General features: G+C 36.8%; 1 protein-coding gene across 1 annotated transcript in view; it reads right to left on the bottom strand.

Annotated features, from left to right (window-relative positions):
* LOC110200125 (kinesin-like protein KIF19) overlaps window positions 1-24496 on the bottom strand; it is an 87593-nt gene that overhangs the window by 45726 nt on the left and 17371 nt on the right. Inside the window, exons 5-7 of the mRNA XM_020975277.2 lie at window positions 19691-19827; window positions 16243-16368; window positions 10226-10420 (exon numbers count right to left, since the gene is read on the bottom strand). Coding sequence (XP_020830936.1) covers window positions 10226-10420; window positions 16243-16368; window positions 19691-19827 — 458 coding nt within the window. The remainder of the gene's footprint in view (window positions 1-10225; window positions 10421-16242; window positions 16369-19690; window positions 19828-24496) is intronic.

The raw sequence follows: 24496 nt of genomic DNA, 5'->3' as shown, positions 1-24496 counted from the left end.
CCATTAGACACACACACACACACATACACACACACACACACATATGTAAAATTATTCTACACATACTTCTTGATCCTTTTTAAACACTGCTCTCATTTCTTAATACTATCCCCTCTACCAAGAGGACTCTCCCTTGTAATGAACAAATAGAGATAAGCAAAATAAACCAATACATTGGCCATGATGGACTGGCTATGCCTCATGCTACATCTATAATTTACCAGTTCTCCACCATTCACTTCTTTAAAGTCAAGATTGGATTTGAAATGAGAAATCATGGGTTCAAATCACAGTTATGCCATTTACTCTCTGTGTATTCTTAGGCTAGTCACTTACCTTTCTGAGCTTCAGTTTATTCATGTACAAAATGAGAAGGTGAGACCAGATGACCTCTAAAGTCCCATCTAGCTCAAAATCTCTATGATCTATGATTCTGTGATCAGAATTCAAAATGTCCAGTATTATTTTCCTTTACTGTGGTCATTATGTAAATTGTTCTTTTGGTTCTCCTTGCTTAATTCAGCATCAATTCATGTAAATCACACAGGTTTCCTTGAATTCTTCATATTCATCATTTTAATAGTGTAACAATATTCCATTGCATTCATGTGCCACAAGTTATTCAACCATTCTTTAATTGATGAGTAGCCACTTTGGCTCCAGTTTTTTGCTGCCCCAAAAGTACTGCCATGAATAATTTTGTGGATATGGGACCTTTCTTTTTATCTTGGACCTTGTTGAGGTATATGCCCAAAAGTAGAATCATGACTTCAAAAAGCACACATAGTTTAGTTGCTTTTCTAGTATAATCCTAAATTGTTTTCCAGAATGGTTGGTTTTTGTTATTGTTCAATCATTTCAGTCATGTCTAACTCTTCATGAACCCATTTAGGGTTTTCTTGGCAAAGATATTGGAGTGGTTTTGCCATTTTCTTCTCCATCTCATTTTACAGATGAGGAAATTAAGGCAAACAGGGTTAAGTGACTTGCCCAAGGTCACACAGCTAGTAAGCTTCTGAGGCTGAATTTGAATTCAGGTCTTCCTGACTGCAGGCCTGGCGCTCTATCCACTGCATCACCTAGCTATTCCAGAATGGCTGGACCAGTGTAGAATTCTACCAATAATACATAAGGTGCCTGTCTTCCCACAGCACCTTTAACATATACTCTTATCATCTTTTATCATCTTTCCCAGTATAATAGGTGTGAGGTACAACTTCAGAGTTCTTTGGATTTGCATTTCTCTTATGATTAGTGATTTGGAGAATTCTTTTAGATGGGTTCAGATGGTTTGCATTTCTTCTTTTGAAAAACTGGCCATTCATATCCTTTGACAACTTAACTAATGGGGATCTAGACCTGTGACGTTACTGATGTAGGAAACTTCTGGTGTTAGAAACTGTATTCATCAATGCAGACTAGCAATTCATCTGTAATGTATGGTCTGAGTGAAGTATGAGAAGTTAAGTGATGTGTCCATAATCACAAATCAGATGTAAGACTTGAAAACAGGTCTTCCTATCTCCAAGGCTGGCTCTCTATCCATTAAACCATATTATTTCTCTATCAGTCAATCAATCAGTCAACAAACCTTTATTAACCACTGTGGAGGTGAAGAGAGAGAGATAGACTCTGTATTTTCTCAAATTTGTAACTGCACATTATTCAAGGGTTGTAATAGCCAAGCCCACGGTGGGCTCTCACAGGTCAGAGACTTTGCCATCCAAAAAAGAGAAGCAGAATAATGGGGAAATGAGTCACAATAATCCTGCCACTGCCTTATCAAAGCCTTCATCTCAACCTTCTCAAGAATCTACACCCATAGAGTTGCTTCAACACTGATATGCTGTTCAGCATTCTAGTCTATTAATATATTCCCTTATGGGATGGGTCGCTGACTCATCAATATCAGTGCTTTCACCTGGACCAGAATTAGATCCTAGATAATTAAGAAGTCAAACTTACAGACCCAAGACAACCTACTGCCATGTAGCCCTTTTCAACGATCCCTATAACTGTCTAGATCAATGCTCCATGCTCTGGATACCATACCTCAACATGTGTCATATCCCCTTAGTAGAATGTAAGCTCTTTGAGAGCAAGGACCATTTCACATTTATGTATGTATTCCTAGTATTTAGCACAGTGCCTTTCATATGATAATGGCTTAGTAAATGCTTCTTCATTAATTGATAGTAGGTCCACCCATTCCACTCAACATGTTGGGGGCCTTCCTTATGCTTTCTTGACATTTCAAACATACCAATGAACATATACATTGTCTACTGGAAATCCTTCATTCTCAGTATGTGACCAGCCCATCTTCTGATTCGATCATGTCCTGTCTGACATCCTTCTATTTAATTGCATGTTTATAATATTTAGTAGCCTGCTCATCACCTCCATGAGTTTCTCCATTGCCCTTTGATGGTCTTTAGCTTCAAAACTGTTGTGTCCCATGACTCACAATCATTTCTTACCAGAGGAACACTGATATTAAAATGATGGATCTTTTGTTTCAGGGAGAAGTTTGAGTTCATTAAAAAGAACTTTTCAGTTTCCCAGAGACAATTAAGGTTTCTTTCTCTTTCTACTCTTATTCAATTCTGGGATCAGTTCTTTGTCCATTTGCAGTTTGTCCAAGATTGCCAATTATCTAATATCCCTGGCTTCCTTCAAGTCCCAGCTAAAGTCCTGCCTTCTACAGGAAACCTTTCCCAATCCATCTTAATTCAAGTGCCTTCTCTCTGTTAATGTTTTTCTGATTTATCCTTTACATAGCTTATTTGCACATAGTTACTTTCATGTCTTCACAATTAGATTGTGAGCCCCTTGAGAGCAGGGACTACTTTTTTATCTTTTTTTGTATCCCCAGTGCTTAGCATAGTGCATCAAACGTAGTAGGTGCTTAATAAATGCTTAATAACTGACTCTTTTTTGACTGTCTATTTATACTGATGGATTAATTCAATTAAGTCAATCAAAATTTTTATCATTATTGAAAGTCATCATCTTCCTTGACACCACTAACCGAATATAAAAAGCACTGAAAATATGATCCCTGCTCTCACAAATACATTTATTACCACTCCACCAACTCCACCTCCCAAAATGTGGATAGCCCACCAATGGTTTGTTATTTTCATATCTTCCTTCAGCTAGAGTTCTAAGAACTCTAGGAACTCTTCTTGCTAGTCCTTTGAGCGGTTTTCATTCTTCGTTCCCCCTTATGAAATGTAACTATTAAATATTGGGTTTTTTTTAAACAAACATAAGGACTTAAGTGAGTGTTTCCCTTCAATGTAGTCACCTTGAAGCCACACACTTATTTGAATAATGCTATCACTGAGCAAAACATTTTAAGAACTCTGTTTTAGAACTGTGGAATTCTTTTGAATGCTGGTAGTGATGGCCAGTTTCCATATTTTTAAAGGTGAATTTTTTTTTAACATCTTGAAGTCAACTGAATAAAGGAAATGATCAAGTTAGGAAATGTTGTTTTAGGGCAAAAATGAGGTGTGGCCATAAAGGAATACAACTGGTTTTATGGCATGATTTATAAATGAAGTCTGAAAACTATTTCAAAAAGGATTTCAAGGGGCAATTAGATGGCACAGTGGATAGAACACCAGTTTGGAGTCAGGAGAGCCTGAGTTCAAATTTGGCCTCAGAAACTTACTAGCTGTGTGATCCTGGGCAAGTCACTTAACCCCAATTGCCTCAAAAAAAAATTTTTTTTAAATGTCCCAAACAATGGATGTAACTTTATACTTCTATCATTTCCATAGATAACTACTTTAAAGGCTAACACTTATTTGGTTGTATAAGTTTGGGTATGTTTGTTTAAACAAGCAAACAAACATTAGTACCAGTTTTCATAGAAACACTATGTAGAGCTGATATTGAAATCATTCAGTATATACCATTTATCTTTCTATGCCTCCCACATTTTCAATGACTTCAAGGTCTCAAGATTCCTCTTAGTTTGTTCCCACATTGCCCATTATTTTTGATACTTTCATTTATCAGTGTCTATTAAAGTCTTTGATTTTGCTGTTCTTCTCTTTCTAAATGAGCCATTTTGGAATTATCTAACCTTAATGCCTTTCACTTGGGAAATGTCAGTCCTTCAGGGGATCCAGTAAGAAGGATAAATCTTTGAACTCTGTCATATTAGTTGGGCCTTTGCTCCTCTTTAACAATGTGAAAACAGGTGCATTCATTCATTCACTTAACCAGTTTACCAAAAAAAAAAATGGATTAAGTATCTAAAAATACAATGCTTGCAGGAAATAATCAGGTTAGTCTCTGTAAGGACTGACAGACTATATTTACTCAAACAACTGATAACAGTCACTGTAGCATAAATTTAAAGTTGAAAGAGACCTCCGAAGCTCCTTTTAGTGGTCTTCATTAACCCAATACCTTCATTTTACAGATGAGGAAGTTTAATATCTAAGTTTAATATCTTACCATGGCCTGCCTAAATTCATGCTCTGCCACTTTGTAATTGTATGGCCTCAGGCAAGTTATTTTAATCTTTCTAGGCCTTAGTTTCCTTCAGTGTAAAATGAGAGGGTTGGAATAGACTTCTCTAAGACCCCTTCTAGCTCTAGATTTGTAATCCTATAAATCCTGATGAACTGTTCTAATATTCTCAGAATACTCTCAGAAAACACTACAGTCAGTTTGGAACAATGACTTTTTCTGTTTCTTTAGAATCAAAGCACTCTGTGAATCTAACTGATGCTCTTCATTGCAGCATATTTTTTTCTTTTAAAAATAAAGACCTTAATGCAGACCTAGATAAATCTAACCAAAAGATAAGCAAGGAAGAAATTAATGACATGAATAGAGCTTTGCAAAAATTGAGGATGATAGATCTCTGATGATTACTGAATGGGAACAGAAAGAAATTTATGTACTCAGCTATACATGGCACCTTTACAGAAACTGACAATATATTGACAAAATATGTGCTTTATAAAGCAGAAATACTGGTGCAGTTAGGTGGCATAGTGGATAGAGCACTGGCCCTGGATTCAGGTAGGACCTGAGTTCAAATGTGCCCTCAGACACATAACACTTACTAGCTGTGTGACCATGAGCAAGTCACTTAACCCCATTGCCTAACCATAAAAAAAAATTTAAATAAAGCAGAAATACTAAACACATAATCTGCCAATAACAATGCAATAAATTACATTCAATAAAGGACTCTTACAGAAAGAATTTAAAAGTAGTTGGAAGCTAAATAACATAATTTTAAAGAACTGGTGTTCAGTAGCTAGATGATGAAGTAGATAGAGCCTGAAGTGAGGGAGATCTAAGTTCAAATCCAGTCTCAGTTATTAGCTGTGTGGCCCTAGGAAAATCACTTAATCTATTTCTGCCTCATTTTCCTCAAATGTTAAATGGGGATAATAATAGCACCTAGCTCACAAGGTTGTTGTGAAGACTAAATGGGATAATATTTATAAAATGCTTAGCACAGTTCCTGGCACATAGTAGGCATTTAACAAATGTTTATTGACTGTCTAGTGTATCATAGCATGCATTACAGAAACAATAGACATTTTCATCAAAAAAAATTATGATAATGAGATAGCATATCTTATGCTTATGGGATGCAGTTCTTAAGAAAAAAAATGTATATCTTTAGACACTTCCATCAACAAAACAGAGAAAGAACAAAGTAATGAATTTAGCAAGTAATTAAAAAAATGCATAGTAAAAAAAACAAATCAAAAATCCCCAATTAATCAATAAAGTGGAAATTCAAAAGATTAAAGTTGAGATCAGTGAAGTTGAGAGCAAAAAAAGCCATTAAAGAGATGAACAAAACTAATAGTAAAATTGAGAACAAAAAGATCATTAAATTTATAAACAAAACTAGGAGCTAGCAGTTTGGGGTGGGGAATCTAATAAAATAAAGTTAGCTAATCTGAATTTAAAAAGAAAGAGAAAAACCAAATTGTTAGTATCAAAAATATAAGGAGAATTCACAATGATTGAAGAGGAAATAAAGAAGATTATCAAAAATTATTTGCCCAGTTATATGCTAACAAAACTGATAACTTAGACAAGATGGAGGAATACTTACAAAAACATAAAATATTCAAATTGACAAAAGAAGAAATAGATTATTTAAATAACTGAATGCCAAAAAAATAAATTGAAGAAGCTATAGATGTACTCCCCTCCAAAATTCTAGAAACCAGATGCATTTATAAGTGAATTTATAAAACATTCAAAGAACAATTAATTCAATATTATATAAACTGTTTGAAATAATAAGAAAAGGAGGCGCCCTTCTGATCTCTATGATACAAATATAGTATGAATACCTAAATCAGGAAGATGCAAGGCAGAGAAACAAAGCTACAGATTAATATTCCCAATAGATACTGATATAAAAATTTCAAATAAAATATTGGTAATTAGGCTACAACAACATATTACAAATATAATTTTTATTACAAAAATATTTTTATCATTTATTACAAAAAAAATTTTTAATGACCAGACTGGTTTTAAATCAGTAATTCAGGGGTGATTTGATGTAAGTAAAATGACAAATATAATAATGCAAATTTAATTTAATTTACATTTAATAATACAAATATTTAAAACTGGGTCATCATACAATAGATATTGCAAAGGTTCTTGACAAAATCTAGCACTTATTTCTATTTAAAAATTTAGAAAGTATGGGAATAAATGAATCTTTTGGTAAAATAATAAATGATATCTATCTACTTCCAAGAACAAACATTATATGTAATGGAGAAAAGATAGAGGTCTTTCCAATGAGAACAAGCATAAAACAAAGATGTTCATTTCACCATTACTTTTTAACACAGTTCTAGAAATAATAGCTGTAACAATAAAACAAAAAAAGAGAAATTGAGGGAATAAGCATAGGCAAAGAGGAAACAATGCAATGGTTTTGACTTGTTTAGAAAATCCTAAAGAGTCAACCAAAAATTAATTGAAAAATAATTTCAACAAAGTTGCAAGATGTAAAAGAAATCCATTCAAATTATCAGAATTCTTGTATGTTACCAACAAAATCCAACAGAAAAAGAAAGCAAAATTCCATTCAAAATAATTATGGAAGCTATAAAATATTTGGGAGTTTATCTACCAAGATATACCCAGGGCTTATATGAATCCAAGTATAAAATACTCTTTGAAGAAAGAAAGACAGACTAAAATAATTGTATAAACATTACTTGCTCATGGGTAGGTTGCATAAGTATAATAAAATGACCATAGTACCCAAATTAACTTACTTGTTCAGTGACATACCAATCAAACTATCAAAGGAATGTTTAATATAACTAGTAAAAAATAATGAAGAAATTCATATGCAGGAACAAAAGATTAAGAATCTCAGGGCTAATAATGGGGAAAAGTTGAGATAGAGTCTCTTAGTACCAGATCTCAAACTGCATACAAAGCAACAATCATTAAAATAATTTGGAGATAGTTAAAATATAGAAAAGATGATCAGTGGAATGGATTAGATATACAATAAATAAAAGCAAACAAACACATAGCATTCAATACTATTCGTGGTGTCACCAACAGGGCACTAGTGTGCCCATTGAATGGCACACCATTCAAACAAATGCATCATATTCAATAAGGAAGGGGAAAAGCATTTATTAAGCATCTACTGTATCTCAGCTATTGTGCTAAGAGTTTTGCAATATAATCTCATTTGAGCTTTACAACAGTCTTGAAAGGTAGGTGCTATTATTATCCCCATTTTACAGTTGAGAAAACTGAGGCAGAGGTTAAATGACTTGCTCAGGGTCACACAACTAGTAAGTGTCTGAAGATAAATGTGAATTCATGTCTTCCTGACTCTAGGTCCAGCACTCTATCCATGACACCGCCTAACAGCCTCTGTAGCTAAACCCAAAGGCCTCAGTTATTGTGAGAAGGGCTCATAATTTGATAAATATTGCTAAGAAAACTGAACAGCAGCGTAGCGGAAATTAGGTTTAGACCAATTTCTCACACCATATACAAAGTAAGCTTCAAGTATATGTATCACCTGTATATAAAGGGTTACCTCATAGAAGAATCAGAAGAACTAGAAGAAATCAACTTTTAGGTCTACGGATATGGGAAGAGTTCACAACTAAACAAACAAAGACCACACAAGATGAAATGGACAATTTTGATTATATAAAATTAAAAAGGATTTTGCACAAATATATCTAATGTAGGTAAAATTAGGAGAGAAACTGGGAAATGAAGGGGAAAATCTTTGCAGCAAGTTTTTTTTTTCTGATAAAGGTCTCACTTCTGATATATAAGAAGCTGATTATAAGACTTAGAGCCATTCTCCAATAGGCAATGGTCAGAAGATATGTATGAACAGGCAGTTCTCAAAGAAAGAAGTCAAGGTATCAATAACCACATGGAAAAAATGCTCCAAATCACTAGTAATTAAAGAAATTCAAATTAAAGCAACTTTGAGGTTCCACCTCCTATTCATAAGGCTGGCAAAGACGATAGAAGAGAAAAATGATAAATGTTGATGAACTGCAGGAAAAGTCCGACTACTTAGATATTCTCAGCAATACAATGATACAAGACAATTTGGAAGAACTTATAATGAAAAAGGCTATCCACCTTCAGAGAAAGAACTGATGGGATCTGAATGCAAATTGAAGTATACTTTTTTTTAACTTTCTTTCTTTTTCCTTTTTTTTTGTCTGTGTTGTCTTTTGCAACATGGCTGACATAGAACTATGTTTTGCTTGACTGCACATGTACAATCTATATCAAATGCTTGCCTTTTCAAGTAGAAGAGAAAGGAGGGAATTTAAAGCTAAAATATATTTTAAAAACCTAATGTTTATAAATATTACTTTGGGAGCATGGTTAAAAAAAAATCAAGCATTTTAGAACTATGTCCCAAAAGCAGTTAAATTGTGCATATATTTTAAACCATTATTAGGCCGAAACTCCAAAGAGTTATTTATGTTTTGGGGGCTTTTTTGGTAAGGCAATTAGGGTTAAATGACTTGCCCAGGGTCACACAGCTAGAAAGTGTCAAGTGTTTGGTTTGAGACCGGACTTGAACTCAGGTTCTCCTGACTTCAGGGTCGATGCTCTATTCACTGTGCCACCTAGCTGCCCTCTCCAAAGAGATATTTGAAAAGAAGTAAAAGAACCTATATATGCAAAAATGCTTATAGTACCTCATTCAATAGTAGCCAAAACTTTAAAAAAAATGCCACCCTTCTCTTGGGAGAGATGTGGGGAATTATGGGGACGGAACATCAGAAGTAATCATTTTATTAGTTGTTTTTTCTCAACTTTTTCTCTGTCACTATTTTCTCTGTTATTACTACCATAGTCTTCCCCTCCCCATATTCACTGTTTCAGCCAAACCTCACTGCTCTCTGTCTGTCAGACACACACTATGGGAAGGGAATGCTATATCTGGCAATGACTTTGCTTTGCATGACTTCATATGTATAATGGGTATTACATATCTTGCCTTCTCAATGGGTGGGGGAGGAATGGGAGGAGGGGGAGAACTGAGAACTGAAAATGCAATTTAAAAAAATTTAGGGGGCAGCTAGGTGGTGCAGTGAATAGAGCATCAACCCTGAGGTCAGGAGGACCTGAGTTCAAATCCGGTCTCAAACCAAACACTTGACTCTTACTAGCTATGTGACCCCAGGCAAGTCACTTAACCCCAATTGCCTAAAAATGCAAAAAAAAAAAATTTTAAATAAGTAAAATTTATTTTTAAATGAAACTAAACACTATGTCATTATAATGACCAAACTTATCCCCAAAGAAGAGATCTGGAAAATGCATCTTGCTCCTCCACTGCAGAGGTAAAGGACTGTGGGTATGGGATATTTCATATACCATCAGACTTCCTTGATAATGTTAGTTTTGCTGAAATATTTTTTTATTTTTCCTCTTTCTTTTTTATTCTTCATTACAAGGGATGGCTTACTGGGTAGAAGAGAAGAGAGGGATGTATTTAGAAATAAAGGTGATATAAAAACAAAAGGTAGGAATAAAGTTGAAAAAAAATTTAAATAACTTTTTCAAAATGGCCAGTGACATTCTTTTTCATTTGATTTCACTTGTGATTGCTTTGGGCCTCTTATTCCCCAAGGATGGCCCTGGGTCCATGTAGTCTCCTAATTATAAGGGTGGGATCCATCTAAAGAGGTGTCGTTACCTGGGATGCTCTCTCTGACCCTGCCAAATCGACCATGAAAAGCTTTCCCACTCGGACTTCCTCGGAAAGCTCCTTCACCCGACTTCTTTGTTTCACAGTGACTTGCAGTACAGCATGGGAACGGGAAGAAGTCTTGTTTGCTGCTGTGGGTTCCTGAGTCCTCTGCTTGTTCCCTTTAATTAACAGCTGCATGATCTGTAGCAAACAGCAGGCAGAGAAAAGGAAAAGTACATATTGTTCCATAAGCATGGATTCCAATGAACAGGGCTTCACAGAATCTCAGATACGATACTTTTTTAAAGTCCCAAACATTATCAAGTAGTTCAATCAATCAATATTGTTACTGTTGTTGTTTGTCCTTCATTCTCGAAGAAGACTGTGACATCAGGAAAATGATGCCATGACATGCAAGTGACAGAGGGCTGTGCAAGGTGACCAGGCTCACTTTCTCTTCTGGAACCATCTGGGTCCAGTGGCCAGATATACATTAGGATGACTAGAGATACCCCACCCCACCCCCCATCAATCAACAAGCATTTATTAGATCCCTACTATGTGTCAGGCATCGTGCCAAGCTATGCTCCCAGCATTCCTCTGAAAGGTCATGGTCTCTACTTAGCTTTGTCTCAGACCCCAGACTGGGAACTTGTGCTCATTAAGGAACCCATGCTAGTTGTCTCTGCTAAGGAAAGTGCACCCCCTCCTAGCTGACCACTGACGCTTGACAGCACACAGAGACCACTGAGATTCCATCATGGACCCTTACTCTCTCAAGGGCATGGATAAGAAAACCTTCTCCAGAGTCACAGTGACTGAATCCTCTGTCCCCACAGAAGACGCATACAACTCTCAAGGAAGTAAAGAAAAGGGGATGCCATCAATAACTGTAAGTACTGCTTCAGTCTAGTTAGGTAGTGACGTGAGCTAATTGTTAAAATTTCAGTGTGCACATTTACACTGTGAAAATCAGCAAACACTACCAACAGAACTTGATTGATTGTTTATATTATTTTATATTATATTACATGTTTATATTGTTATAATATTTTGTTGTATTATTTATATTTATATTACATATTTGTATTATTGTTTAGACTGTCTTAAGAAAATGACAAAATGTTAATAATGCAGTTAAAAATTCAAAGTGTATTTCTGCTACTTTTTTTTTTGGAAAGCCTATTGTTAAACATTTACCAGTATATCCCTAGGTCAAACCGTCTCTTTTTTTCTGTCCATACTTGTGATTTCACTGGTAAAGAGAATTACCCTGGTGAGAAAACTTCCATTAATGCAGATCAGCAACTCTTTTACAAATCAGAGTCTTCCCTGGAGGTACAAAGAAGTTTAGTGACTTGCCCAGGGTCATACAGTATGTATCAGGCTGAACTTGAGGCCAGGTCTTCTTGATTCTGAGGTAAGAAGTGTCCCTATTCCTCAATAATACCCCATCTTAGAGTGATAGATTTTTATAGTTGAAAAGTATCTTAAATCAAACCCCCTCATTTTACAGAGAAGGAAACTGAGGTTCAGTTAAACTAACTTGAAGCAGCTAGGTGGCACAGGGGATATAGAGTGCTTGGCCCAAAGTCAGGAAGACTTGAAATCAAATATGGCCTCAGGCACCTACCAGTTGTGCATCTCTGTCTGCCTCAGTTTCCACATCTGTAAAATGAGGGGGTTGGATTAAGGGATCTTTAAGGTCCTTTCCAATGACAATCATATGAGATGATGATGGAATCCTAATAAAGCTGCCCTCAGTCCCAATATTCTAACTTCCTTATGGGCCTCACTGAACAGGAGGCATGTCCAGATTTAACCACACCATCTGACTGTAACCACACCATAGGCCCCCAGACTCAATCATAGGCCCCACTGAGCAGCAGGCCCACCGCCCCCCACCCCGACTAAATATCCTTACTTCACATATGCCTCACTGCTCACTATAACAACACTATTTCCCACAGAAACAGCAGGTGTGTCCACCTACTCAACCACAGCTACATCCATCTAATCTCAGACAGGACCACAATACTCAGTCAATCAGAAAGCAGCACCACCAGGATGCTTGAGCAGGATGTAGACCCCAAAACAATGGAAGGGACTTGCCCTAAGTAGGCACCTGCACAGTAATAGCAAAAGCTGCCCTTTAGATAAACTTATGACATAGAGAGGCTTATTATAATATCATTATCACGCATACATACCCACCCAAATGGGTTTTCTGTATACATTGCGCATAAGCGCATGCACAGTTCCACTGAGACTAAGACCCCTCCCGTATTACTTAATCCCTTAACAAGTCCCTCCTGCCTTTTTAATATTCATAATTTCTGTTATGTAATTGCATCTTTACCCTATAAAAATCCATCTTGCTCTCTCTGAAGTTGCTGGAATTTAGCCCACTTCGTGAGAGGTGTCAATCTCAATAAATGCCTATATTTGGATTCAAGATAGTCTGACTCTGAATTCTCCGAGATGCCACAACACATCATGAAACCGGCAACAATAATATTTGTGATGCACTTCGCAAATTTAAGGTGCTATGTAAATGCTAGACATATTATCATTGTCTTAGGTTCACAATAGCAGAATGAGACTTGATCGTAAGTCACAGAATCACAGAATCTCAGAGGTGGAAGAGAATTAGCAACCAAAACACTGACACTTATTAGGGAACAGAGAATGAATTATGATTTCCTTCTTTTTTGTGTGAGGCAATTGGGGTTAAGTGACTTGCCCAGAATCACACAGCTAGTGAGTGTTAATGTGTCTGAGGCCACATCTGAACTCAGGTCCTCCTGACTCCAGGGCCAGCGCTCTATCCACTGCGCCACCTAGCTGCCCCTATGAGTTCCTTCATTATACTGAGTACTTAAGACGGTAATAATGTTCTATTCTTAACTCCAGTTAAAAAGTATCTCCTTTGGGCGAGTAACTGATCCTCTTTCCAGCCCCTTAGGTGAGCTCTAAAGGTTCGGCTTTGGTCTTCTTCTCCCTTTTAAACCAAGGGTTCTTAACCTTTTTTGTGTCACATGTCAGGACCCCTTTGGCAGTTTGGTTAAGCCTATGGATCCCTTCTCAGAATAATGTTTTTAAATGCATAAAATAAAATAGGATTAAAAAGGAAAACAATTAGATTAAGATACAGTCAGAAAAAATTTTTTAAGACGAGCTCATGCATCCCATGTTAAGAATCTCTGCTCTACAGAAGCAAACACTATACACGGTAACAGCAACATTGTGCTATGATAGACTTCACTCTTCTCAGCAATACAATGATCCAATACAATTCCAAAAGACTCATGATGGAAAATGCTATCTACATCCAGAGGAAGAACTATGGAGTCTGAATGCAGACTGAAGCATACTATTTCTACTTTTTGTGTGTGATTTTTTTTCTTTGTGGTTTTTCCCTTTTGTTCTGTTTCTTCTTTCACAACATGACTAATGTGGAAATATGTTTAACATGATTGCATATGTATAACCTATATTAGATTGCTTGCCATCTTAGAAAGGGGGGACAGGAGGGAAGTATGGAGGGAGAAAAAATTTGGAACTCAAAATCTTATTTAAAATATGAATGTTCGGACAGCTAGGTGGTGCAGTGGATAGAGCACCGGCCTGAAGTCAGGAAGACCTGAGTTCAAATCCAGCCTCAGACCAAACATTTAACACTTACTGGCTGTGTGACCCTGGGCAAATCACTTAACCCCAATCACCTAAAAAAAAATAAATAAATAAAATATGAATGTTTTTCCCAACTGATAAATGGTCAAAGGATATGAACAGGCAGTTCTCAGATGAAGAAATCAAAGCCATCTATAGTCATATGAAAAAAATGCTCTAAAACACTTTTGATTAGAGAAATGCAAATCAAAACAACTCTGAGTTACCACATCACACCTATCAGATTGGCCAACATAACAATACAGGAAAATGATAAATGTTGGAGAAGATGTGGGACAATTGGAACACTAATGCATTGTTGGTGGAGTTGTGAAATGATCCAACCATTTTGGAGAGCAATTTGGAACTATGCCCAAAGGGCTACCAAAATGTGCATACCTTTTGACCCAGCAATAGCACTTCTAGGGCTGTCTCCCAAAGAGATCATACAAATGGGGAAAGGACCCACATGTCCAAAAATATTTATAGCAGATCTTTTCATGGTGGCAAAGAATTGGAAATTGAGGGGATGCCCATCAATTGGGGAATGGCTGAACAAGTTGTAGTATATGAATGTAATGGAATACTATTGTGCTATAAGAAACGATGAGCAGGTAGACTTCAGAAAAATCTGGAAAGACTTGTATGGACTGATGCTGAGTGAAGTGAGCAGAATCAGGAGAACATTGTACACAGTAACAGCCACATTGTGTGATGACTAACATTGATAGACTTAGCCTTTCTCAGCAATGCAAGGATCTAAGACATCTCCAAAGGTCTCATGTTAGAAAATGCTATCCATATCTAAAGAAAGAACTATAGAATTTGAATGCAGATTGAAGCACACTATTTGCTATTTTTTCTTCTGTTTTTTGTTTTTTTTCTCTTTCTGATGGTTCCCATTGGTTCTAATTCTCCCTTACAACATCACTAATGTGAAAATTTGTTTAATAGGAATGTATATATATATATGTATATATGTGTGTATATATATATGTGTGTGTGTGTGTGTGTATATATATATATATACATACATATATATATCCTATATCAGATTGTGAGCCAGCTTCAGGAGGGAGGGGGAGCAAGAGGAAGAAAATTTTAAAACTCAAAAGCCTATGGAAGTGATTGTTGATAAATAAAAATAAATTAATTAAAAAATATGAATGTTGAAAACTATTTTTACATGTAATTGGAAAAAATAAAATTCTACTAAAAAAATCCCTGTTCTAAACTCTCTCCCTTGGCCAGTACATTCGCTTCTATCACCTCAACTATTATCTTTACATAGATGACTCCTAACTAGTCCTAACCTCAATTCTGAACTCCAAAGCTCCATCTCCAACCATCTATTGGATTTTTCTACCTAAATGTACCACTGGTACCTCACATGATCCAAAACCAAGCTACTTATCTTTCCCCTTAAATCTGTCTCTCTTTTTGCCTTCATTATTTTTTTCCTTACATTTCATTACAGCTGCAGGGACAGCTAGGTGGTGCAGTGAATAGAGCACCAGGCTTAGAGTCAGGAAGATGTGAGTTCAAATCTTGCCTCTGACACTTACTAGCTATGTGACCCTGAGCAAGTCACTTAACCTTTTTGCCTCAGTTTCCTCATCTTAAAATGAGCTGGAGAAGGAAATGGCAAACCACTCCAGTATCTTTGCCAAGAAAACCCCAAATGAGGTCATGAAGAGTTGGACACAACTGAAAAATGACTAAACAACAACATTATTGTCACTACTATCATATTGTTCCCATACTCTTTGCTTCAACTAAACTGTACCACTTTCTATCTGCCAGATGCATTCTGTACTTTCCCACCTTCTTGACGTTCTTCTCGTTATTTATTGCTCATGGCTGGGATGTTCTCTATCCCCTTCTCTTATTGGATTTCTACCCATCCTCTAAAGAAAAATTGAAAAACTAACTTCTGCAGGAGGCGGCAGGTGAGAGAGCATTCCCTCCATTCCATCATTATCATTGACCTCAGATAGTGCTTTGTTTTGCACCTCTCTGATGCATTCACCATGGGCATTATAGTCTTTATGTTTAATTTTTATCCCCAACAGAACTCTTTATGAAGTTCCATAAAGACAGAGATCATATCCAATTTCGTATTTCCCCCAGGGCCTGGCACAATGCACCCTGCATACAGAAGGCTCTTAATAAATATTGTTGAATTGGATGTGCTAAATAAGCCACAAGAACTAAGGGGCTCTCCCATGGATTTTATCTTGCATCTATTGATTCTGTTTCATTTACTCTGGGTGCAAATAACAGTAGACACAAGTACTTGGTTTCTGGGAATGATATTAAGTGTCCCTCTGGGAGCTGCTACTAAAATTTACCTCTTGGGCATTTGTGGTGGAGACCTCAGTAATTCCTGCTATCTGGATGCTTCCTTTGGAATCTTCTCTCAGCTCCAGAAATTCTGAAGATGGATTCAAGAGGTCATGGATTATTTCATTATAAATCTGTAAGCAGAAAAGAAAATACAAGGTTGAAACAGTTCTCATGTCAAAGAGGTCTAGGAAAATATACAGGACAGTGATCTCAGCAAGAGTTCTGGACCCCTTTCCCATGAATTCCAAGAACCCAGCCCCTGAACTCAGATCTCTGGCTTTTGCCTGATACATCTAGGAATAATCCTTTCAACTATCCTTTCTTTGTGACTCTGACCTTCAATTTCATAACCTCTAACCCAGTCCAGCCTTCATTACTGCATCTGGCCACTCCTTGACTCCATCTAGATTCACTCCTTCACCACTGTATATTTAACTATTTAATATAGCTCAGATTCTTAAAATCTGGCCAATAGTGCAGACTTACTAGGTATCTCGCCCACCCCAACCGGTATTTTAATAAACCTTGTCTCCGACTGAAAGAAGGCATCAGTCGAATTCTTTTGAGGCAGGACCCACCTGTGTCTTTTGCCCTTGAAATTCTGGGGTTCCCAGCACCCCTAGATCACAACAACTTGAATACTCATCAAACTGAACCTAACAGAAAATTTACATTTCTTGAGAGTGGGAACTATGCTTGTTTATGTGTTAAAATCTAACAATTAAATAGCTTTTTTTATTTGAAACTCACTGTGATGTAAATACTACAGTCTTATTCTCAGTTTCCAGATGAGAAAACTGATATAACCTACCCAGAGTCACAGAGCTAGTAAATGCCAGAGACAGGATTTGAAAGCAGGTCTTCCTGAAGCCATGCTATAGAGCTCTATGGCCTATACCACATTGCCTGTCTATTGTTGATCAGTAGTCTGACCAGCACAGCATCCTTCACATCAGTCAATCAGTCAATCAATCAACAAGATTTTATTAAGTACCTCTATGTTTCAGGCAGTATTCTAGGTGACAAAGAACAAGTACCAAGAATGAAATAATCCTTACTCACAAGGAATGTATATGCTAATGGGGGAAACAATATGTGTGTGTGTGTGTGTGTATAAAATATGTATTATATATATAATATATATATATATGTATGTATGTATGTATGTATATATGGTATTTGATGATAAGCCAACATTTGAAATACAAATACTGTTGAAATTATGTTTCTAAAGAAGTCATTCTTTAAACAACATCTAAAAATTTAATTTTTATTATATGATGCATTGGGTTTTTGTTATTATTTAGCCATGACCTCATTTGGAGTTTTCTTGGCCAAGATACTGAAATGGTTTGCCATTTCCTTTTTTAGCTCAGTTTACGTATGAAGAAATTGAGGCAACAGGGTTAGGTGATTTTTCCAGGGTCACATAGTAAGTATCTGAGGCTGGATTTGAATTCAGGAAAATGAGTCTTCCTGATCCTAAACCCAGTGCCCTATCTATTGCACCACTTAGCTACCCCATGATGCATTGGTACTTCTAGGAAACAAACTAATATTCTAATCTAAGAAATGACCATGTGTTCTATTAAAGAAGAGAGAGGGCATTATGCACAAGCCAGGAAATGATAACAGATATAATGGGAGGGTCAGAAAAGGGACACTGAATGAAGGGCTTTCAATAATAATAATGGCTTACATTTCTACAGCACATTAATGTTTGCAAAGCACTTTACATACATGATTGAATTTGTTCTTCGTGAAAACTCTGCTAGATAAGTGTTATTATCTCAATTTTTCAGATGAGAAAACTGGAAGAGGTCTAGTGACTTGCCCAGAATCACACATCTAGTAAGTATCCCTGGTAGTTCTTCATGTTGCCAGTCTTCTTCATTCTGCTGTGCTGCCACTCAGAGTGACTTTAAAGGAATTTGAAACTTAAAAGGGGAAATTTTTAGCCAGGCACAACACCAAAGTTCCCTCCAAGCTTTGCTCATGACTCTCCTGCCCTCTTTCTCCATCATTTCCCAGCAGTTCTCTTGTCCCTGAGAGACTCCTGCACAACCAACAAGAAGGCTCTAGTAGCCTTCTCACCATGGAAAATCCTGCCGGTCCTGTGGCCTCTTGCTCTGATTGGTCAGTTCTTCCCCAAACCTCCATTTTAAGGAAGTACCCAGGCTACCCAGGTTCACTCCATTCTTCTCTGAGCTCACTGGACATTTTTCTCCACCTTGCCACTCCTCTCTTTTTATCTCTTCTATCTCCCAGTTTTTCAGCTTCCTTGTTCCCTATTAGAATGGAAGCTCGTTGAGGGTAAGAACATTCTTTCTTTATGACAACAATAGCAATATTTGTATTTCAAATGTTTAACACTGTGCCTGGTACTTAAAAAGCACTTAATAAATACTTCAACAAATATTGAAGTGCTTGTTATATAAAGGAACTATATTAGGCACTTGAAAATATGAAGACAAAACAGACCCTGCCCTCAAAGAGCTTATTATAATCTTATATTCTGATAGGGAAATATGACCCGTAGAAAAGTAAATAAATAGAAAACTATTTCAAGAGGGAGAGAATACCAACAAATGAGAGAATCAGGGAAGAAACTAAGCTATGCTTAGAAGGAATCTAGATTCTACCAGCTTGAGATAAAGGAGTGTACTGTATTCCAGGCGTGGAAGTCAACTTCTACAAAGCTAATGGTTAATTTTAAATTCCTAAACATTCTATTTGCTTGTTTCTCCAATGCCATTCCAATTCTGGATTCTGTGGGATCAAGAAACAATATTAAGTTATATTTGCTCTAAGTTGAGCAGTGGTGTTAAACTCAAATAGAAATGATTCCCTGGGCCAGCAGGCATATTCACTTAGAAAACAACAAATTAACACTATCTAACTTGTATGGTATTTTTTATTTATTTTATTAAAAATGTCTGAACTAGGGCAGCTAGGTGGTGCAGTGGATAGTGACATAGGCCCTAAAGTCAGGAAATACTAAGCTCAAATACAGCTTCAGATAATTACTAGCTGTAGGACCCTCAGCATGTCACTCAGCCCCAATTGCCTCCCAAAAACAAACGAAACAAAATAAATAAAAATGTCCCAACTACATTCTAATCTGGTTCAGGCTGACTCCCAAGTTTTGGTCCACAACTCTGTCTTTGAGCATCTTAAAGGTTACCTTGGCATCCATTTCCATCCATTTTCTAGGGTAGAATCTTAAAGGCTTTGTTTGCCTTGCCCTCAACTTCCTCAATCTTTTTTTTTTTGGGGGGGGGAAGAAATACCTCCCCCTAATCCCTTCTTTTGCCATTTCTAAATTTCAGCTACAGAATGAAACTCAGAAATTCACGTTTGCATCCTCACCTTTATTTATTAAAAACAGAAGCTTAAATAGTCCTCTTTAGAAGCAAAGCTCTTTGCCCTTCTCTGCCGTTACAGGAACCTCACCTCCAGGTAGGACATGGAAACTGTGTATTCCATGTCATCACTAGTTTCTTCAATAGCCTGAAAGAGATCATTCAACGTCTGGAGATAGATCCCAGGCTCAGAGTCCATCCCCAGCATCGTGTAAGTTTTACCAGCACCTATTTAGAAAAGAAAAGGAACACAGATTAGTGATGTAGGGAACATGGCAAGTGGGACTCCTATTTCCCTGCAGAGATTGAGATGTCACACAGATAACATCCTTTTCACATATGCTGATTTTCCACACTAATTGGAAAACAGCTCTTGGATGCTTTAACATAATTTTTTATTTGCTTACTTGTTTGTTTGTTTTACCAGACTTCTGATTTCCTAGATGTAGAGAGCTACAAGTGAGCAGATTCCTCTCAGCTGCTTGGCCATCTGTAGTCTTAGAGTCAAAGCCTGGAGCATTAAAAAGTAGTGTTACACAGCCAATATGTGGCAGAGAATGGACTCGAAGCTCAGTCATCTTGATTCTGAGACTCTTTACTACCTTATACTGCCTCTCTGACATTGTTGCCTTCACTTTTGAAATACGAAGAATAAGCTATGTCACCTCACATAAACATTTGAACCTCTCTGGGTCATTTTGTTTTGTTTTGTGTTTGCTTTTTTTTTAATCTGGAAAATAAGAATAAAATGAGAGTTTGGACAAGAAGGTCTCTAACATATTTTCCAGCTTTGACATTCTAAGATTATATGAGTCCTCTGGTACCCACTGTGTGGCTCACCATTTTCTTGTCCCTAAAGCTATAAAATCCTTAGATTTGCATGCATAGGATATTCATTCTAGTGTGGTAACAGAATTTTTTGGTATTGGCTTTTATGACTGTCATTTCCTTAATGATAACTAGTCACATCTCTAACTAGAGCTTACAGAAATTTAGCTGAAATATCAAATTTTAGCTCAGGTGATTAACTGATTAGTGATAGAGGAATTGCTGGCTCAGCTTTATTGAATCTACTTATGATGAGCATTTCCTGTCACTAGCTATAGCTCCAGTGGAAATGGCTAGTCTGCAAATTTCAGTTAAATACACTGTTTGCTGATCAGTTTATTAATTTACTTGAAGTAGATCTTCCCCTTCTGCTAGCAGTTCTTTCATGTGTAAATCTTTACCTTCCCCTACTGCCCTCTATAAATTCCATGGCAATTATTTTGCTGATGTAACTAAGAAGTATAAAAGGTTGCTGAAAATATTGATCAGTATCCATTGTGGTTTTTTTGTGTACCATGGGACTGTGCTCCAAGCATTTAGTAAACTGGTTATTAAAACATCTCTCTGTGTTAATAAATGTGATTGACAGCAGTACCTATTAATGAATCCTTAGATAATTTTTATGTCAAATTGGCAGACCATGAAGGGATAGGAATAGTTCAGAATATCGATTCTTTCAGCCCAATAGCCCTCAAGCACGCACAAGGTAAAATTTACCTAGGGAGAGTTTTGGGCAGTAAAAAATTGACTAAGTAAATTTTACTTTTAAAAGTAGACTTAATAAAATTTCCTTCTAGAAAATCTCAAAGACAAGTTAACACTCTGTGTACTGATCTTCTATTGCCTGTTTGTCTAACTCTTGTGCCTGAAAAATCAATTAGGCATAAACTGTTGAATTTTGCATTGCTTGGACTGGCAGCCACATTGATCTCCCTAACGAGCATGGCACTGTGATTCAGGAGTTGAAAGCAAGGGCTGGGCTGAGAAACCCAGGGGTCTTAACAGGAGAGCCTCCTTTCCCTCTCCTTTTTCTGGGTGAATACCTAGGTTAGGACTAGAAATTTTCCAAACTCTGTGCCCTTTTACCTCATTTTCCTACAGATTATAGACTTGTCTGCCTGTCATTCATGATTACTGCACTGCCTTGGCTGTGCTCCTAGTATATTCATGGATAGTCCTGATCTGATCTGGTCTAAAAATAACATAAAATTCTGCCCTGAGTGACCCCTAAAGGTCTGTTTTGGTCTGATTAAAAGAATTCCAAATCTGACATAAACCCCAGTTCTAAACAGGGGGGACATCAGACATCTTTGGGGGAAGATCTCTCAGGTCAACTTGTCTGTCTGATTGTGGTTTGCAATTACCGTACTGTGTTGATTACTGAATAGTCTGGTCTGGTGTGATCTTGAGTGGTCAGAAAGGATCCTTATAAGTAATAATATAAATCTGACATAAATCTCAATTCTGCCATGAGTGGTCAGTGATCAGTATGGGATCCCTCAGATAAATCCTGGTTAAATTCAGGGAATTCCAGATTATGGTAACTGTCTGGAGATGAAGAAGTTAAATTATTCTTGGTCTAATCTACTCCTGATATGAAAGGTCTGGTCTGGTCAAACTCTCAGAAAAAAAAAATAAGAAAAATATATGAATTGTAGAAATGAGTAGAAATACAACATTCTTGACAATAACAGGGTATAGGCCCTGAAAACCCTCCTGCCCCCAACTTCCTTGAACTTTTCTACATGGTCAGGTCTCTGGCATTCACCTGAGGCTATAATCCTTTCAACTGGCCTTTCATTGTGGCCTAAACTCAATCTCCCTATTCTCTATTACCTCTAATCTAGCCCAGCCCTTCATTGTCTGTTACCTCCCAAGCACCTCCAGCACCCCCTGCCAATTCCCCCCTTTAATTCCACCTAGACCCCTTCCCTGTTCCCAGACTACTTGGCCACTCCTAAATCAATGTGTAAAAGGTCTATTTTGTCTCCATTAAAGTGCTCAGATTCAGTCTGGCCCAAATGCTCAGATTCCTTGAGGGTTTGGCCAATGCTGAGATCTTGCCCATCTCTATCAGTGTTCTAATAAACCTTGTCTTTGGCTTAAAGAAGGCTTGAGTCAAATTCATTCAGGCAGGACCTGCACTGCTTGCCCTTGAATTTCAGGGTTCCTAGAATCCCTAAACCTCAACAACTCCAGGAGGATTTTTTGAAATTGGAATCTTATTTGTAAGCTTAAGTGAAGTGAATTTCTGAAGCACAATACCCAATTATCTCTAATTGTCTGTGGTAGCTGCAATTCTAATACTGACCTCACCTTCCTATAAAATGGGAACTTCTACCGCTCCTTGGTCAAACTTTTAGTGGGAAAAAAATTTCAAGAACTGGCAGAAAAAAAAAGACTGGGAACTTTTTCTTATCTTTATGACCCTAATTCTGGCCAGATTAGGAATGTAAAGAAAGAAGAAGAAAAAAAAAAGAGCTAGGGGGAGAGGGAGAGGGAGAGAGAGAGAAGAGAGAGAGAGAGAGAGAGCAAGAGCGAGCTAAGGTTTCCCTTTAGCAGAAATTAACTAAAAGGAAACCTGTTTAGCATGCATTAAATATTCATGAAAATGTGGTTTGAAAATGCTGAAATATCCTGGTAGGTTTTGTGGGTAAAAGAATTTTTGTTATGTAAAACACCTCTCAGTCTCTCTCTTTATTGCCTGGAGATAACAGATAAGAAAGAAGGGAAAAAAAGAGCAAAAGCCAAGTCATCTAATAGGAACTGGAATGGACTTGTTCTATTAGAAAAATTTCTGAGGAGCTGCAAAAGATCTTCTACCTAAGGCTGGAGGTCTCTAGTTAATTTCATTGGAATATAGAGGGAGAGCAAGAAATCTCTTAAGATTGTGGAGATCTCTTTCAAAATAGGATTTTGCATAAGTGTAGACTGAGAATAGTCTCTATTTATAAAACCTTGTAACTGCTCCTTGGACCTCTAAGAAGCTTCAGTTCTGATCTGGAAAAGGGTTGAAGGTTTTATTTTAGTTGGTATCTTGCTAATTTACAAAAGAGAGATTCAGTGGAATGAAGGAAACTAGTTCTGAGAACAGATTTGAGATAAGATGGGGAAATACAGAAATGTGAAGGATTAAGAAAATGGTAAGGGTAAGTAAAGTGTTGACTAAATCGATAAGGCTTTAATGAAAGTATAGAAGAACAAGGGGGAAAGAAAGTGTCAGGAAGTTTTGGATCCCACTGTGATCAGAGGAGAACGGGAATATTTGTATTCCTGTACATCTGAAAGAATGAGACAGGGACAGATAAAGGCAAAATGAGGGAAGGAAGAAAGAGAGAGAGAGAGGGAAAAAGAGAGAGAGACAGAGAGACAGAGACAGAGACAGATCTTGAAATCTTACCAGCTTTTTATGGAATTGTGCTTTGTTGATTCTACCCTGAGACTAGAAGCACTTTGAGTCTTTGTGTTGTAGAGATACTCAGCCCTTTCCCCCCAAACAATCATAGCCTAAAGTGAAAAAAAAAACTCAACCTTTTTTGTTATTTATATGGTATATTTGACCTGCCACAGATTCTGTAAATTGTGAGACTGTATCTGGAATAATATGTATTAATGTTAAATCTTTGAGCAAACTTAGTTTTATTTAAATACCTTAATACATTCAGACCAACAGTTTACTATTTTTGTTCTGGGTTATGAGTGAATTATTGGGCATTCACTTTATGTATAAACCTCTGAATATTTAAAATATCTTCTTACTTGGTTTTTACATCAGCATATATTTAACCTTCAGAAGTAAAATGAAGCATGAATGCTTTTGGAAAGACCTTGTATATGCTCAATAAATACTATCTATGAATGCTTTTATTATTACTTATTGTTAACCAACTGTTATCGCAACATGAAAAACAACTATATCCTGCTCTAAACTGTAAGCAGTGGAATTTGCCATATGGGATAGAACTGTAATGAAATATGCTCTGAGTTTTGAATTCACTTATATCTCCATTTGAACTACTGTTACTCCAGTACTCTACCACTAAAGTGAAATGCTAAAAGCTTCTCAGAG

Source organism: Phascolarctos cinereus, unplaced genomic scaffold (genome assembly GCF_003287225.1).
Source record: "Phascolarctos cinereus isolate Bilbo 61053 unplaced genomic scaffold, phaCin_HiC Scaffold_4;HRSCAF=312, whole genome shotgun sequence".
Taxonomy (NCBI): Eukaryota; Metazoa; Chordata; class Mammalia; order Diprotodontia; family Phascolarctidae; genus Phascolarctos; species Phascolarctos cinereus.
This window is presented reverse-complemented; position numbering and strand designations above follow the sequence as displayed.